Source organism: Cibotium barometz, chromosome 46 (assembly GCF_041138505.1).
Source record: "Cibotium barometz isolate CiBa-2024 chromosome 46, ASM4113850v1, whole genome shotgun sequence".
Lineage (NCBI taxonomy): Eukaryota > Viridiplantae > Streptophyta > Polypodiopsida > Cyatheales > Cibotiaceae > Cibotium > Cibotium barometz.
Window position 1 is genome coordinate 38,349,982 of NC_141091.1, and position 18,408 is coordinate 38,368,389.

Here is an 18,408-nt window from a genome sequence, read left to right on the forward strand (position 1 = left end):
GGCGTAGATGTTGAGGAGGCCAACACGGTCCTCCCCTATCCTGATGATAATCCACTACGCCCTCCCCTGCACTATGGTGCCAGAATCCAGCACCCGACGGAAGCAGCAGCTCGTTGATTGAAATCCATACACCTGCCCAGTTCCCCTTTGGACCAAAGGCCAGCAACCAAAAAGTGTGGCTACATCCGGGCAAGATCTTCCCGCATCTCCAGGCACGTCTTGCCAAGAGGTGATGTTCTTGTAGAAACTACTAAGCCTCCGCAATACAGGCTCTTTGTATCTCCTGTAGAAGAACCCCCCTCCTACTGTGAAAGCGGGGTCCGCCCATCCCGTGAACGTTCCAAGAGACGATCCGCATAGCTAAGACTACAAAGAGCGAGACCTGCTCCAAGCACCCTCTTGGAGGGTTTTTGGGATCGGTTTGGAGGGAAAGTAGTCACAATCTGTCCGCGACTTGATGCAAGCCAGCTGAGCCCTATTCCTGCCATCCGTGAAGTCCCACTCTGCTCTGGCTCTCCTCTAAGCATACTCAGTGCTCCATCCCTCAAAGTGAAGGTATCGATAAGCCCGTGTCAGAGGCACAGTAACCACCACATGAAGGAAGACGAACAAAAACCACCTCCAGGCTCTCAGAGTCAATGGATCCCACCTGGTTCCGGAGGTAGGACCCCCCTATCTCCATGCATTCCAGGGGCCAGAAATGAGTGACGATGTCAATGAGCCATCCCTCTCCCCATCTCCCATATGGTAAGAGAGGGGGGCTTCCAGGATGGATGGAGGTGGAGGCTAACTTGCAGTCCCATTCGCTACCTGGGGTGATGATGAGAGGGAACCAGAAAACCACTGTGCCACTGTCCAGCGTGGCGCAGCGGGCTGCTACAAATGAAGCACTGTCTAGGCAGCCCTCAGTACTGTACCCGCTGTAAAATCAGGCCGCCCCGTAGGTAGGGGAGCGCAATAACCTACGGAGGATCCTCCAATGAGGCAATGCAAACTCTGATAGAAGGGATCCCTGTTGTCCTGGCAAAACCTATCTGATCGACCATCCAATCGATCAGAGAAGGGAGTGATACTCCTTCCAGAGGCTGGGGAAGAAAACAATCACTCACTGGGAAGTCGTAAACGACTTTACTGAATATTACATTCACATAATTGAGCATCTAAAGAAACAGTTTTCAAACAAGAAAACTAGACTAAAACACGAGGAGGGAAATGGAGAGAGAGGCGAGGAGGATAGCGAGAGAGAAAGAAAGAAAGAAAGTTATATTTACGTCTTACAAAAGGCCCGATGGGCCTATGAGACAAAAGATGATTACAAGTATCTATGGAATATCATCATCAAATTGAAACAAAACTGCAGCTGAAACTGGAAACCTAGTAACTGAAGCTGAGTATGCACAGAACAAACGGGGGAGCATGCTATAAAGTATACAAGATTGATCATAATGCACTCTATCCCAAATCTATGGAGGGGAGGGGTCCATGGAGGCGATCCATCATCGGGCAGGATTGGATAGAAGTAGAGGCCTCTTTTCTTCTCGCAGAGGACCGAGGTCATCTCGCAGCTCGAAGCACTGTGGCTCGCAGTAGAGTGACCCCTATGCTCCTGGATACTGTCCTGATCTGATGAACTGCCGGATCTGCTAGTCCAGTAGGTACAGCGTGCTGGGGTTGGAAGAAGCTGGTGATCCTGAGCTCGGCTGAACTAGCTCGTGAGGTCTGTGCTCTGAGGAGACTCTCTCTGTGTCGTCATAGCTCCAGCAAGAACATGTTGGGGTAAAGGCATAATGCCCACCCTTATAGTGTGTACAAGCCCATAAGTTATAGTACATAGTACACTTAGTACTTTTAATGTACTAAGTGCACTATGTGTACTAGTGCAATATACATGTGTGATAGGGGAGTCACACACTCATGCCTCATGAGTTGACTTATCCCCACAACTCTCTCTCTCTCTCTCTCTCTCCCTTGTGCTTCTCTGTGTATGTCTCCCACATGACCTAACCCTAATTCCATCACTCCCACACAACTGGTATCAGAGCTAGTCACTCCTGGAGCTACCCATTTTCAGTTGTGCGCCTTCAAGCTGCTGGCTGCACTTCCGTTCAGACTGTCCCGTGAGGACTCATGCGTCCTGAGTGGTCGGTGTGGTGGTGAGACTCCTGTCGGTAGTGCGAAGCAGAGAGACCTCAGATGGGTCACAGCGCCCAACACTCACGAGTCACAGATCACTGATAGGCTGGAGTACTATTGCAACAAAAAGACGAACTGACGGAAGACAGAGAGCAGTGTGACATAAACAACTCCGTCCGTAATGGCGTTGAAGCTACAGCACCTCGCACAGCAGTTTGTAAGTCCTCAGTGCTCTTAATGAGGCACGCCGCCTGCTGGCCGCAATAGTGACCACCACGGACGCTTCTGAGCAGCGAGCCGACTCCTCTCTTGAGTGACTGGTTGAGGTCTGGCCACCGCAAGGTATAGCTACGCATATACTAACGCCTGGCCACAAGGCGTAAAACTCTCGAGCGGAGGTGTAACAAAATGAGCGCAGGGCAGTACCCGTAGCAAATCACAAGAGCAGCAGTCCTGAAGCCCGTGCCTTCTTAGGCATCGTTCCCAGCAAGGAGCTCCCACCTGCACAGAACAGCAGAGCATCATCACCCTCTTTTCTTGCAACAACAAAATTCAGCCTGCAAATTGAAGAAAAATCAGAAAATTACAAGGTATTTTCCTCAATTTTTTTTTTTTTTGGGATTTGCAATTGAGCAAGTACAATCAACAATTGAGCAGATAAAGGTGTCGAATTGCTCAATTTTGAGCAAAATTGGCAAAATTAGGTGACATTGGTCACAATCAGGATCATTTTGCAGGAAATTGGATGTCGAAATTTGGGGCTTTTGATGTAATTGTGCAATTAAGCACTCATACATGCTGTATGATGTGAGAAATCGCACATTTGGGCAAAATTGTAGCAAATTGCAGTGCAAATCAAGGGGCTTTTGTGCCGATTTGGTTGATTTGCATGCAGGCAATCGCATTTGATGCTGTGGATAATGTGTTGATGCCTTACAAGCACTCAATGTGCCTGTAAATCAAGGGGCTTTCATGTATTTGATGTATATGTGGCCAAGGGGAAGCATCGCGAACACTCTGGATGCCTTCATGTGCGTCAATGTACCATGTATGATCAGAAATTGATCTTAAATCAAGGGGCTTTTCAAGTTTGTATGCTTGTTGAGCTTGGCAAAGCAGCAGGCAAGACATTTATGCCTTGAATCCTCAAAAATCAGCTTGCAGTCAAGGGGCTTTTGCCCAATTTCTGTTCGGAACTGTTGTATGCAGTGTACAGGACTGTAAAAGTCTGATTTTCACTCATTTGGACAGCCAGGAGAGCATTTATTGCTATTGTACCTGCTGGTACAGATTTGGCACAGCTTTGTGCATGTTTTGGCATGGCTGTACACTGTTTTGAGTGACCAAAAGGTTCAATTTCAGCTGCTGTACTTGCCGGTACAAGTTTGGTACATCATTGGTGAGCACTTGGTACTGCTGTACAGTACTTTGGAAGGGCAACAGAGCACATTTAAGGTGCTGTCCAAAATCTGCAGCAACCAGATTTTGGTGTTTTCATCACATAAAGTGGGAGAAAAGTTGCATTTGTGCTTCCGCAGTGGGAGATAAAGCTTGGGAGAATAACTGTGAGCACTTTGTGTGCTTTTGGTGCAGTGTTTGCACATTTTGCAGGGAGTCAGGCATTGACAGGTTGCATTTTGCTATGGCAACCACAGGTGAGAGCTCTTCATTGCTTCATATCAAGAAGCTTGAAGGCTCGCATAACTATGATATTTGGCAAACCCAGTGCTACAATGTGTTGCTCCAGAAAAAGCAGCACAAGCCTATTAAAGAAAGGGGTGTAAAGCCCGCTTCTCTTACTGCTGAAGAGTGGGAAGATATGGATGAGCTGGCAAGATCTACTATCATGTTGTCTGTGTCAGACTCATTACTTTTCAGCATTCGTGAAGAGAAGACAGCTTGGGGAATGTGGCAAAGATTGCAGGACTTGTATGCCCAACAAAGTGCCTCAAGCAAAGTGTATTGGTTGAAGAAACTCATAGGTCTTCAGATGAAGGAAGGGGCGTCTATGACAGCCCATCTAAATGAGTTTAATGGTATTGTCAGCCAGGTCATTAATCAAAAGTTGGCAATGGACGATGAGTTCAAAGCCACTTTTCTGTTATGCACTTTGCCAGAGAGTTGGGACACATTCAGGACAGCCACTAGCAATTCGCATGCTATGCTGTCATATGCAGATGTTGAGGGTGCTCTTCTTCAAGAAGAGATGAACAGGAAAAACAACTCTATTGGAAAGTCCAATGCAATGAATGCACGTGGGAGATCCCAGCAAAGGGGGAAAAGCCAAGAAAGGGGAAGGAGCAAGTCTCGCTCCAAAAAGGATTTGGAATGCCATTATTGTGGCAAGAAGGGACACATTAAAAAGCAATGCTACAAATGGAAAAATGATCAAAAGGAAAAGGGAAAAGGCAAAGACAAAGAGAAAGATGAAGCCAAAGATGTAAAGCCAAAGGGCAAAAGTGGAGTCAAGATTGAAGAAATCAATGTGTCACATGCAGGTGGCAGTGAGGATGAGGTCCTATTTACTTCTTCACTTGATGCCCATTCACTTCTTACAGGTGGTCATGGTATGCACTCATGGATCATTGATTCAGGTGCCTCCTTTCATGTCACAGGTTGCAGAGACTTGTTTGTCAGGTATACTGCTGGCAATGAAGGAGTGGTTTATTTGGGTGATAACCATGCATGCAAGATTCTTGGCAGAGGTGATGTGAGGCTTGTATTTTCAGATGGCTCACAGCTTATGCTCCATGATGTCAGGCATGTGCCTAAGATCAAGAAGAACCTGCTTTCTACTGGACAGCTTGATGATGCTGATTATGTTACCACAATTGGTAGTGAAAAGTGGAAAATTAGTAAGGGCTCACTGGTTGTTGCCAGAGGCTCTAAGGTGGACACTCTTTACTTTATGCATGCAGGTGTTTGTCACCATGCTAATGTAAATGCAACCGAGCTGCCGGAAATTTCTATGTGGCATAGCCGGTTGGGACACATGAGTGTCAAGGGAATGGAGCAATTGTCTCGTTTGGGTTACTTGCCTTCTCTAAAGTTTTCAAGTTTTCAATTTTGTGAGCATTGTATATATGGTAGGCAACTACAGTGCCCCCACAAGAAAGCTCTTGGACAAAAAGATGCTCAGTTAGAGCTTGTGCATACAGATGTATGTGAGATGCCTCAGCTTTCTTTGGGAGGGGCAAAATATTTTGTGTCTTTTATAGATGATGCCACACGCAAGGTGTGGGTTTATCCTCTTCGTTTGAAGAGTGATACATTCTCAGTGTTTCAGAAGTTTGTTGCTCTTGTTGAGAATCAAACTGGCAAAACACTGAAGGCTTTGCGTTCCGACAATGGTGGAGAGTATATGTCCAAACAGTTTCAGGACTTTTGTGATGCTAAAGGCATCAAGAGGGAGCTCTCTACTCCTTATGATCCTCCACAAAACGGGACAGCAGAGAGGATGAACAGGACCATATAGGAGAAGGTCCGTTCTATGTTGTCACATGCTGCGTTACCTCATGGTTTTTGGGCTGAAGCTGTTATGACAGCCGTTCACCTTATAAACAGGTCACCTAACACGAGGCTTGGTGGGAAAGTGCCAGAAGAAGTATGGACAGGGAAGCCTCCGTCATACAAGCACTTGAGAGTGTTTGGTTGCGTTGCGTACGTGCACATACGCAGGGAAATGCGCACCAAACTTGATCCTAAGTCTCACAAATGCATATTCCTAGGATATGGTGGCAGAGGTGAAATGGGGTATAGACTTTGGGATCCCGTGAATAGAAAGATCATACGCAGCAATGATGTCATTTTTGATGAAACATGCATGTATAAGGAGCCTGCAAGGCAACAGGAGCCTGGCAGAGTCATCTTTGATGATGATGGACATCATGGACAACAACAAAGGGCTGTAAATCAGCCATTACAGCAGGAAAACCAGCCCTTAAATGGTGCTGAAAATGGTCCAAATGGACAGCCAGAGATGGCAGAAGATATCCCTATGGATATACCACAGTTGGAGGAGATACCGGGCATGATTTTTCAGCCTTATGGCATGGAACAGGAGCCACCAATGGGTGATATGCAGGCTGGACAGCAACCTGCAAATGATGGTCATTGGGTACGGAGGTCCACAAGACCCTCCAGAGCCCCTGACAGGTTTGTTCCAGGGGTTGACTACTTGATGCTTACTGACTGTGGGGAGCCCTCATGTTATAAGGAGGCTTTACAGAGGGCAGACAAGGCTCTTTGGGAGCGCGCCATGAAGTCAGAGATGGATTCTCTGCACAAAAATGGAACATGGAAGTTGGTGCATTTGCCTGCAGGCAAGAAGGTTTTGCCATGCAAGTGGGTTTACAGGCTCAAAGTTGCACCAGATGCAAAGCCAAGATACAAAGCCAGGTTAGTGGCTAAGGGCTTCAAGCAGGAATATGGTGTGGACTTTGATGAGATCTTCTCTCCAGTGGTCAAAATGACCACACTTAGAGCTGTGTTGGCTTTGGTTGCGCATGATGATCTGGACTTGATTCAGATGGATGTGAAGACTGCTTTTCTTCACGGTGATCTCCATGAGGAGATATATATGCAACAGCCAGAGGGTTATGCAGTAAGTGGAAAGGAGAAGCTTGTATGCAAGCTGAAAAAGAGTCTTTATGGGCTCAAACAGGCACCAAGAGAATGGTATCATAAATTTGATACATTCATGAAATCACAGAAATTCAGGAGAAGTGACATAGATCACTGCTTGTACACCAAGAAAGCTTTGGATGGCAGTCTATTGATCCTCATCTTGTATGTTGATGATATGTTGATTGCCGAGAAATCTCGTAAAGAGATGGATGCCTTGAAGCAGAGGCTACATCAAACCTTTGATATGAAGGATTTGGGTGATGCAAATCACATCTTGGGTATGCGGATACTTCGGGACAGAAATCAGCATGTGTTGTATTTGTCTCAGAAGGAATACATTGGCAAAGTCTTGCAGAGGTTCAATATGGACGGGGGGAAGAAGACTAGTACTCCTTTGCCTCCATATGTGAAACTCAGTGCTATGGACAGCCCACAGTCAGATAGAGACAGGGCTGATATGGCCAAGATTCCGTATGCTTCAGCTTGTGGCAGTCTCATGTATGCCATGGTTGCTACTAGGCCGGACATTGCATTTGCAGTGGGAGTGGTTTCTAGATACATGGCCAACCCTGGCAAGAAGCATTGGGAAGCAGTGAAAGGTGTCATGAGGACACACAGGATTTGTGCATTTGCTTTGGCAAACAGGATGCATTAGTGCATAGTTACACGGATTCGGATTATGCCGGTCATCCAGATAACCGGAAGTCTACTACCGGTTATGTGTTTACATTCACAGGAGGTGCTGTGTCATGGATATCCAGGATGCAGAAGTGCACTGCCTTATCTACTACAGAGGCCGAGTATATTGCAGCCACAGAGGCTTGCAAGGAGACATTATGGCTATCTCGGTTAGTGGTTGATTTGGGCTATACAGGGGATATTCCATTGTTGCATTGTGACGGTCAGAGTGCCATCCAGTTGGCAAAGAACCCTGTCTTTCATGCAAAGACGAAGCATGTGGATGTGAAGTATCACTTCATCAGAGAGGTGATAGAGAACAAGCAAATTCAGCTTGTTAAGATTCATACGGATGACAACCCGGCTGATCTGTTGACAAAGAGTTTGCCTCCGGAGCGGTTTGCTCATTGCAGACACTTGATGGGCATTGGATGAGGCCAGTTTCAGCCTTGATATGGCCTTGTATATTATCATGTACATGCTGATTTTTTCTTTTCCTTCACTTAAGGGCACTTTGCCTTTAAGTGGGAGGTTGTTGGGGTAAAGGCATAATGCCCACCCTTATAGTGTGTACAAGCCCATAAGTTATAGTACATAGTACACTTAGTACTTTTAATGTACTAAGTGCACTATGTGTACTAGTGCAATATACATGTGTGATAGGGGAGTCACACACTCATGCCTCATGAGTTGACTTATCCCCACAACTCTCTCTCTCTCTCTCTCTCCCTTGTGCTTCTCTGTGTATGTCTCCCACATGACCTAACCCTAATTCCATCTCTCCCACACAGAACAAGCCCAGGCATCTCTGGTCTGGATAATCCATGATACAGCTATTAGGATCAAACCCCTCTCTGAAAAGGCAATGGTACCTCCCTTTGATCTCATAGTAGACTGAGCATCGGCATACGTAATGCTCCCTCTCTGCTGCATAATCTGCAAATCCCGTCCTCCCTGGGTGTCCTCTCACTACTCTGCCGGCCTCGATCTCTACGGTATAAAGAAATCCATGCAGCCTAGTCTCTGTATGAACCCATCCTCAGTGAGCCTAAGAAAATGATCCCGATAATACTGCATGACGGGCAAGGGCAGCGCCAGGTAATCCAAGTGTCCCTAATGTGTGCCTGAAGCAAATCATATCGGAGCACCCAATTATGGTCTACATGGGAAAGCCTGAGGTATGGTGAGTCTGGGTCATACTCGTAAGGAGGGAGCTGGTCAATCTGAAGCCCATGTGCCATACACCATGTGATAACAGAACCATACCAAGATGAGTGTGTGCCTCTTGCAACAATCGCCTGTGAAGACTCCAAGGCTACACGAGGGAGTCGTGTGGGGTCCTCTCTCTCTCTACGACGAGTTTCCATGGACAGTTTTGTATCACCCCAGTGAGATAGCTATATTTATGTTTTCTTTCTGTTTTATTTTCCATTCCATGATGAGATATGCCATGGACATTATTGTATCACTTTGGTCTCATAGGCCCATTGGGTCTTTAGTAGACACTTAATATATTGTTCTTTCTTTCTCTCTGTATATAGGTAACTGTCTGGAAGGGTGCCTCTATAACCCTGCAGGATGCAACAAACTCTGCTCGTATGACATGATGTGGGACAGATGGTTTGCTGCGAATTATCCGTGATAGCATGAGGATCAAAGGCCGCTCCGTCCGCTGCCAGTCTACCGAGGATAATCCCGGTGCCCAAAAGGGGGCAGCATACATCATCGCTGGAGTGACCAAAGTGTCAAAGAGCCACCCCTTCATCAGAGGTTCCTGGAAGTGAGACTGATGGCACTAGAGCTCCAGGAGGGCTAGTGCTACATATCCTCTCGTCAATCTATCCTGGGAGGCCTGCCGCATGGAGAAACATCACCCCGTACTGGTGAAGGTAACCGCAAGGTAGACATAAGAACTAGTCACCTCCACTCTACTGCCTCTGTATGTGATCACTGTATGCTTCATCACTTTGGGGGAAGTGTGAAAGACCATCACCTTGGTTTTCCCAAGGTTAACTGAGAGCCCCCCTGCTGTGTACAAGAATCCTGCAGTGCATCCATATGAGCGCATCCATATGACGCTGTAGTCCAGCCTGAGAATCTGAGATAAGCACTATGTCATCAGCATAGAGGAGTATAGCAATGGGAGTGCCTGCCAAAGATGCACCTCTCCCCTGCCTGGTCGATAAAGGCTGACATCTCATCAATATAGATACCAAAGAATGTGGAGGATAAGGGGCATCCCTGTTTCACCCCAATGGTGCTAGTGATCTCCTCTGAAAGGCCTGCTAGGCATCTAACTCTCCCCACTACCAGTTCATATAAAGAAAGAAAGTTATATTAAATGTCTTCAAAAGACCCAATGGGTAAAGTAGAACTCAAAACTATCTCACTAGAGGGAGACAAAAATGTCCATGGAAATCTCATCATGGAATACTAGGAGCATAAAGCATTAAACATGAGAGGAGCAGCAGCCCTCAATAGCTGGTATACCACTCTCCAAAATATCAAGCATGGGGCTAATTAATGAGTATGGCTGAGAGTTCTCCCTCAGCTGGTGAGGGCATCAGGCAAGCTAGAATGCAGAGGCCCAATCCGAGGTAGCTCCTCTCGGGCAAGGTGGGTCCATAGCATCCCAAGGTGGGTCCACGGGATCCACTGTATGGGTGTCCTCCTCCTAGGTCTAGAACAAGTTGGCAATGGTTTGCTGGCGAGGGAGGTGGCTAAGGCCGAAGCCCTCTCAAGAAAGTGTCCCTGTGTCTGCGGAGAGGAAAAAGAGCCCTAGGCAGCACTGGTCCGAGAAGTCAATGATCCTGGAAAGAGGGCCAAAATCCCTCATGGAATAGACAGTGAAACCTCTTGTGGATCTCAAAGTAAATTGTTGGACGGCGACATATGTAATGCTCCTCTGTCTCAACCTCTCTCTGTGACGGCATATCCTCCCCTCCATATGAGCTCCCCGGCTCAAAAGACACACTCAGCTCTCCCTGTCTCCACTCTAAAGCGGTAGGGTGAAACGAGTATCTCACCAATTGCAAATCCGCATGGCATGGGACACATGAACACTCAAGTAGCTCGGCTGCTGGATGAATCCATCCTCAGTGAACCTGAGGAAGTGATCTTTGTACAAGTGCATCTGTGGTGGGAGCTCCGAAGGTGTGATCCATGTGCAGTGGGTGTAGAGGCTGAGAAGATCTAACCGGATAACCCAGTTCATGTACTCATGAGAGAGCTCAAGAAAAGGGAAGTCCAAACTGTACTAAAGGGGTGGGAGGCCGTCCATGCGGGGCCCATATCTTGAGAACCAAGTGGAAACTATACTTCAGGATGGCCCTCGAGTGCTAGCTATCTCAAGGACTTCAAGGCAAACCTCGGGTACCTGTGGGGATCCATATGACTGATGCGATGGAGGTATGTGACTATCTGGAAGAGTGCATCCACTACCATCGGGGCTACAGCAAACTCTGCCTGGATAATCTGGTGTAGGGCAGATGGTTTGTTGCGGATCATATGGGAGAACGTCATGGCCTGGGGCCTCTCAACTCGCTGCCAATCCTCATCGGATAAATCCGGCCCCCAGAAGGCTGCTCCATACGTCAAACAAGGGTGTCAAAAACACAACCCTTCCTCTTGGGCTCTAGGATGTGTGCCTAGAATTACTACCGCTCAGGTAAGTTTAAGGCTACACGTCCCCGTGTCACTCAGGCTACACGTCCCCGTGTCACTCTGGCATGTGTTGTGGAACCATGGTGAACCAAGGTAGACATAGGATGAGACAATCTCCACAGGATCTCCTCTGTATGTGAAGCTCACAATCTGGATGAAGGGGCGGGAGGTACTGAAGACCATTACCTTACTTTTACCAAGGTTAATAGTGAGGTCCAACTGAGTGCAAAAATCCTGTAAGGCATTCAAATGTCTCTGAAGCCCCTGGGCTGAATCTGAAAGGAGGACGATGTCATCCCATACCATCACATGGTGGGCTGTAGCTTGGGTTGCAGAGGTGGGCAAGGCCTTACTTTATGAGGATGATGGGGACGCAGCCTTGCTTTGAGTCTCACTCACATGCGCATCTCTGTGACGACTATAGCAAAAGCTCCGATACTGCCCTAGACTCCAGAGTCACACTAGCTCACGATGGGAGATCATCAGCAGCATAGCAGCTTCGCATGCCTAGCGAGCCCAATGTAGCTAGGTCATCGACGGCTTGATTACACCCCCCACCCCCCGCCTTATAGCAGAGATCATCCGTTCCATTTGGGTTGATCTCACACACACCCTCCAAGGCCGTTTTGAACGCTTGCCCGGTGATTTGGAGCACATACAGCAGCGGCATGAGGCTTTCTTCCGTGCCTGGACTCCCCGATGTAAGCCCAGTGGGACGTGTAGTGACAGACTCAACCACATGTCCAAGAATTATATATATATAGAGAGAGAGAGAGGGAGGAGAGAGAAACTTGCACAATACACCACACTAAGCAGGGAAGGCTTTGCAGATGAATTCTCCTCCATTGTCAGAACGGACTTGTCGAACCTACTGTGCGGTCGCAGTTTCGACCAAAGTCACCCACACTTGGAAGCGGGAGAAAGCTTGAGATTTTTCTGCCAAGAGATAAACCCAAACTTTGCGTGAGTAATCATCAATAATAAGCATAAAGTACCTGGCTCCTCCTTGGGTAGTAGTCTACATGGGGCCACACAGGTCCATATGAATGAGCTCCAGAATATGAGAAGCCCGATGAGTAGCCTCGTGAGGAAAGGCATCTCGATGTTGCTTGCCATGAAGACAAGCCACACAAGTGGAGTGGGAGGGTTTCAGTGGTGGAAGACACTCGACCATCTGTTGAGAAGACAACGGTTGCAGAGAAGTATACTTTAGATGCCTGTAGCGAGCATGCCACAAATCTGTATCCACATGAAATACAAGGCATGATAGCTATGGAGATGTTGCAGCAGATGAGACTGGGACTCACTCAAAGAGCCTCCAAAGTCCTTCAACCAATAAAGACCACCTTCCTGGATACCTATGGCAACAATCTGCACGGTGCTCATGTCAATGATCTCGAGGATGGAAGTGTCAAAGTAGACACCATATCCCTTCTCCGTAATCTGAAAAACTGAGAGGAGATTGCTGCAGAGCTTGGGAACATGAAGCACATCCCGAATGGTGGGAAGAATTTAAGTCGCACATTACCAACCGAAGAGGCCTCCAAGTTGAAAACATCACCAATGGACACCGTCAAAGAGCTGGGACGAATGTCATGAAGAATAGTCCTATCAGGAGTCATGTGAGTAATACACCCACTATCAACCACCTAATCTGTAAGATGTGAGGTGGAAGGAACATGAGAGTGAGAGGGAAGCTCCTCAATACCGATGAAGACAGTCTCCTTGGTGGAAGAGGATTTTTGAGTTTGGTTGGTGGATGAAGAGGTTTGATTGGGGGTTTCTTAGAAGAACCACCTTCTCACTTTTTCTTGCGACAATCAAGCTAAATGTGACCTTTGAGACCACAATAATGACGGGTAAGCTCTTTATGAGAGGGATTGTTTACAGATTTGTGGTCACCTTTGTTGCTCGTGGAGACCTTGGACTGCCATTTGCTTTTGCCCTTGGCCTAAAGAAGAGTCTCGGAAGTACCCTGGCTGGTCTTCTTTCTTATGGCCCTATCCTAAAGCATGCCAACAATGGTATGTAGATCAGAAGTAGAAGGAAGAAATGATATAGTATCACAAAAAGCAGAGAGAGTCTCAGGCAATTTGGCAAGGACCTAGTAGGTAGCTTTGCTGCCCAAAGAGACCAGCTGCTTCTGAATGGTTATGAACTCCGTAACAGAATCCATGATGTTAGCAGTATCAGCGATCTTCAAGTTGGAGAGCTAATTCTCCAAGGCTACCTTCTGAGCACAGTTCTCGCGTTGATACCTCCTCTGAATGGTATCCCATAATTCTTCTACAGTTTCCTCATCATTGTCATCAAATTGATGGGCAATAGAGGGTTTTATGTTGAAGAAGATAAAGGCATGAGCCCTTGCATCTTTGTCAGCCCAGGCATCAATCTCAGCCTGAGGAGAAGAAGCATCAGGAGAGGCATCTGTACCAGAAACAATATCCCATAGCCGATGATATCGAAAGAGAGTCTTCATCTGTAATGCCCAACCAAGATAATTGGTTCCATCAAAGATGAATTCCTTGGGAAGTTGAGAAATGGATGAAGAGATGACAGTCGGTGTAAAAGCCATGGAATCCTCCTCTTGAATTTACAGTGGAAAGCCTACAAGTAGGTACCCGGGGGTGGCCCACTCCTCCCTAGATGCTAGGTGAGGTGAAAGAAAGACGTAGAATTGTACTCCTACCAGAGATCAAGGCACACGGGTGAAGACGAGAGCCGACCCGATATGCGATGAAGGAAGGAAGGGAGAGGCTAATGGAGCAAGTGCACGGTGCTGCCACTAGTCTGGGCTAGGGACAGAATACAAAATTAGGAGAGGCGAGGAGAGGGAGAGCTGGGAAAAAAAAAAAGCAGGTGCTGCTCTAGGAGAAACGCAGTAGAAAAATGTTGATTTGTGCACTGAGTAGATCTCCAAAACGCAGCCGCCATGGGATCAAAACGCTGGCTGAAAACTCTTCTTGCTGATCTGTGGAAGCACAAGAGCTCTAATACCATGTGAGAATACGTGAATGTGAAACGAGAGATCACACGAGAGAGTAGACAGCCAAGAGAGATCCAACACTAGCTAGAATAGAAACTAAAAGTATTGAGTGTATTGAATGAAATATGAAGGAACAATGGCCATCCTTATATACATCTCATGTAGAGCAGTCGGCCAGTAGCACTGGAGGACAAATGTCCACGACAGATAAAAATGCCTAAAATAGCCTAAGAAATATGGGAAAAATTCCTAAAAATACCAGATAAATATCTAGATAAAAAGGGGCATAAAATGGAGTAAAAGAGAGCTGGAGATGATATGTCCAACACAAGATAGTCCCTTAAAGGTGAAGTCCTTGTGCAATCTAGTGGAGTCATTGTACCTCTTCATTTTCTTGCAGTATATCAAGCAAATACATTGGCCAGTGGGGTCGGGGCCCTCGAGAGGGTAGTTGGGGCCCAATATTGTGTCCTTGTGTATCTTCTAAACGGTAATCTCTGTGTGTATTCAGTTTTCAGCAAGCATCCTTATCTTATCATTAAAACGCTTCCACATAATTAGCATGTTACACTCAACTTCACAATGTTTTTATGAGAGTCTCCGAAGGAAGTACCAAGGGCCTGAGCCTCAAGTCTCTATTGATAAAGATCTATTAGAAGTGGAAGAGTAGGAAGAGGTTTTGCAAGTGGAACACTTTCATTGATATTGATGCATAATTGAAATTTTCTTGTGAAGTTCAAGAAGTATCCTGCTACGGATGTGAAGTGGGTGGATAGGGATTTCTTCAAGAAGATGCTAGAAATCTTGTATATCTACAAAGAAGCTTTTTGGCAAAGGTCAGCGAATTAGGAGTAAGGGGGATGTCACAAGTACGGACACACATTGTGGTATTGCTTCCTATGTGATTTCACGTGTATTAGGCAATACAGTGAGTTCAAATTACGTTTGATGGCCGGATAGAGATTGTCTGGAATGGGCACGTGACTAGAATAATTTGTCATAATGGAAGAACTGTGTTTATGAAAGTGCAAATAATTCTCCCCTGTGATCAAGTCATTGCATGAAAGTGGGTGTAAGCATAAATTTATTTGTATGCATGGATATTGTGCGCACTGAATTGCATGTGAAATAATTTACAAGCTGGAACATAGGGACTGGCCATCTTGAGCACCCCGCACTCGCAAATAATAATATGTGAAAAGCTAACAAGTCATTACTATTTTACTGGATAAAATAAGCGAGATTTGATTAAAATTTCGTCCATGCTTGGAGATGTAAGAGAGAGACAGAATCCACACAATACAGCACACACAAACCCTGCATGAAAAGCAACAGCGATCAAGCCAACTTCATTGTCAGCACACCCTTCTCCTCCTCTCCATCTCTGCATGGCCTGTACAGACAGCCCCATCTGTACGGGAGCAACCATATGACCAGCCCTCTGCAGTCAGCAGCAATAAGGACACTACGCATCTGTATGGCTAGGACAGCACACTTCTACAGCTACTATCAACTAGACAGCTGGTTGACATCATTACAGTACGACTAGGATAGCAACGCACAAGCCTACAGCAGCATTGGATCTGTACGGACATCGTAACTTTACAGATAGATTCCTTGATAAAGTCATAACTCTACAGCAAGAATCTTCTAGTGTCATGACTACGAACTAGTGTCTACAGACCTCAACACTGTACAGACAGTGTGTAACAGATGTAAGGACATTGAACGGAGCAGTTCTAACCACTACTGTGGCCATACTATTTGTGACAGGGAAATGTGTTGTATTAAGGAATCTGTGAAGAACTAATGCTTTTCTAGAAATAAGGTTTCCAAACTTGTCAGGAAAAGAACAGGAGTACGGAAATCCTCGACATCAAAAGCCAACTCCTTGATATTTGGTATTGATCTATGTGCATGCCAAATCTGAGGACTGTGTGTGACAGGAGTAGGGGGCTTGCACACTTGAAAATGCAAGCTGACATCTATATTCTTGCTCAAAACTGAAGCCCACATATGTTTCTTTCCATAAATCTGTCCTGGGCACCCAGTTATTAATAACCAGCCCATTTCCCATGTGAAACTTGGCCATTTTTGTGTCCAATGTCCTATTCCACGCACCACGACCAAGTTTCGGGTGCTTGGTTCTCATACTAGATACACCTCCCATTCCCAAGGCTTGTACTTTGTTGGTGTTTTGGGTGTCCTGGTGTTCTCCAGAGCCCTGCCCACGTGTGAAAATACAAGGAAATGTCCCCCCCCTCCCCTCCTCAGGGGGCTCTTTAAAAGTCATCCCCAACTTTGAAAACTACCTCCATAAGTGGAAAAAAATACTTGGCTCAATAAGATATTTAAGTAAATTATTAAGATCTTATGGGCAAACCCTGTCACAACTGGACTCCAACGGGTGGCCCCAGCGTTTACTACTAAGTAAAACCAAAGACAAATGGTGAAAAGAAAACTAAGGAACTGCAAATCAAGAATCTGATGGAGAAAAAAATATTGAAAATGGGTAAACATGTATGCATGTGTGCATAGGTGTGAAAAAAAAGAGACTTTAAACACATACAACACGTGCATATCAAGGAAAAATAAATGAAAGATAGTTTGAACCAAACAGCATGCAAAACAGAGAATGCTTAACCTCTTCCTAGAGCAATCTTCACCCATGAGCCAAATTGTTTTGAAACAGAAATAAGCTGAGGCATTTTTTACACATATGTCACTGCTCAAAATCATGAAAAAATGGAAGACTCACCTTACTCCACTCCCAACTGCGTGGATCAAGCATCCATATGTCTGCATGCACCACACCTTTTTCAGGGGCATCTTTCTCAGAAATAGGGTCCTTGAAGTAGCCTCCATATAAAAATATCTGTACAGATAAGTGTTGAGAGAAGAAACAGTCATTAACCTTCTGCCTGTAGGCTTTTATGCTAGATATACACCTTACCTTTCGAAGGCTTGGAACTCTGCACTCTTACCTCATCAAGGTAAACTGCAAATTGGAAACCACTTCTAGGACTCGGCCACGGCATCCCTAATTTTGGTTTGATTTCCTGCCACTGTTCAAAATCATGGAGATGTAAGACACCACTGATTATCAGACACGTATCGTTCGTTTGCAAAAAAACCATGCACACTCCAAAAAGATTCCACCCAGACATTGATATAAATTACAAAAATTTGACTTCAAAAAAAGAGCATACCTTATATTCATCAAGATCAAACACATGCAAGTCATTGAAATACCTGCCATGGAATTGACAATGTCAAAAAAGTTCAAAAAAGTCTTCCAAAAACTCATAAGGCAGGAGTGAGAACAAAAGCCAAGTCACGATTCCATTAAAGGTCCATATCACCTTTGAAACCAAAAAAATCAGCATATACATCTCAATTGAATGAGAAGTGCCTTGTGCAAGTTTGAAACAGTGATTTTCTTCTGCCTCCTCCATAAACCCCATGGCTCTCTCAACCCTCTACCCACACGCCCACCCATAGGTTATGATGGGACCATTCAGTGTCTTGTGGATAGGGATGCCCCTATTGATTGTGGAAAAACTCAAAAGACTAACTCAATGATAGTTCTGCTAGGATGGTGAAAAGGTCTCATGATGAAAAGTGAATAACTCTCATTCAAGCTCAGAGTCTCATAGCCATGTTCATAGAACCTCCTAGTGATCCTTGTACCAGCTTCTTGAGGTCAAGCATGGCTTTCAAACACAAGTTATGTTGTAACGTATGGGTTTGTAAAAAGCTCTTTGCACCTGTTGTGAGACTCAGTCAGGACCATAACGTGTCAAAACGTTTCCATGGGCATTGATAACTATGTTTGCATTAAAACTCCAATATAGGCTCCTGCAGGTTGATAGACACACCCTAAGCTCTCTAATAACCCAAGCCAAAACCCAAAACCGCGCACAACACCTTTGCAGGCTACAGCCCATACACCCACATCAGTAGATCCATAGTTGCCAGGCATTTCTGAAACAGCTCATACAAAACACGTCTCAAAAATGTTTTGTTCATTTCTTACCTCTCAGGAATGTTTTTTTAACGTTTTACACAATCAAAGGGGGTATACAATGCCTATTTTGGCCTGTAGCATGCAAAAAAGAGCTGCATTTTGGCATGACAGCAAAAAAGTGGTGCAAATACACTATATTTAATTTAACAGACCATAAAAATATATTGATTCAACAAATTTATTCCAAAGTTCATGATTCATAACTCATGAGAGCGTAGACAATCCCGCGGGGGGGGGGCGGGGGGGGATATATATATATATATATATATATAGATAGAGAGAGAGAGAGAGAGAG

The 18,408-nt window shown here is 45.6% G+C and overlaps 1 protein-coding gene across 2 annotated transcripts in view; it reads right to left on the bottom strand.

Annotated features, from left to right (window-relative positions):
* The window catches only part of LOC147612193 (Galactose oxidase/kelch repeat superfamily protein), a 107,115-nt gene that overhangs the window by 52,829 nt on the left and 35,878 nt on the right, over positions 1 to 18,408 (bottom strand). For both annotated transcript variants that reach the window (XM_086784083.1, XM_086784082.1), the window contains 3 exons: positions 17,296 to 17,338; positions 17,071 to 17,151; positions 16,845 to 16,961 (listed from right to left, as the gene is read on the bottom strand). In XM_086784083.1, the coding sequence (XP_086640209.1) occupies positions 16,845 to 16,961; positions 17,071 to 17,151; positions 17,296 to 17,338 (241 nt within the window). The remainder of the gene's footprint in view (positions 1 to 16,844; positions 16,962 to 17,070; positions 17,152 to 17,295; positions 17,339 to 18,408) is intronic.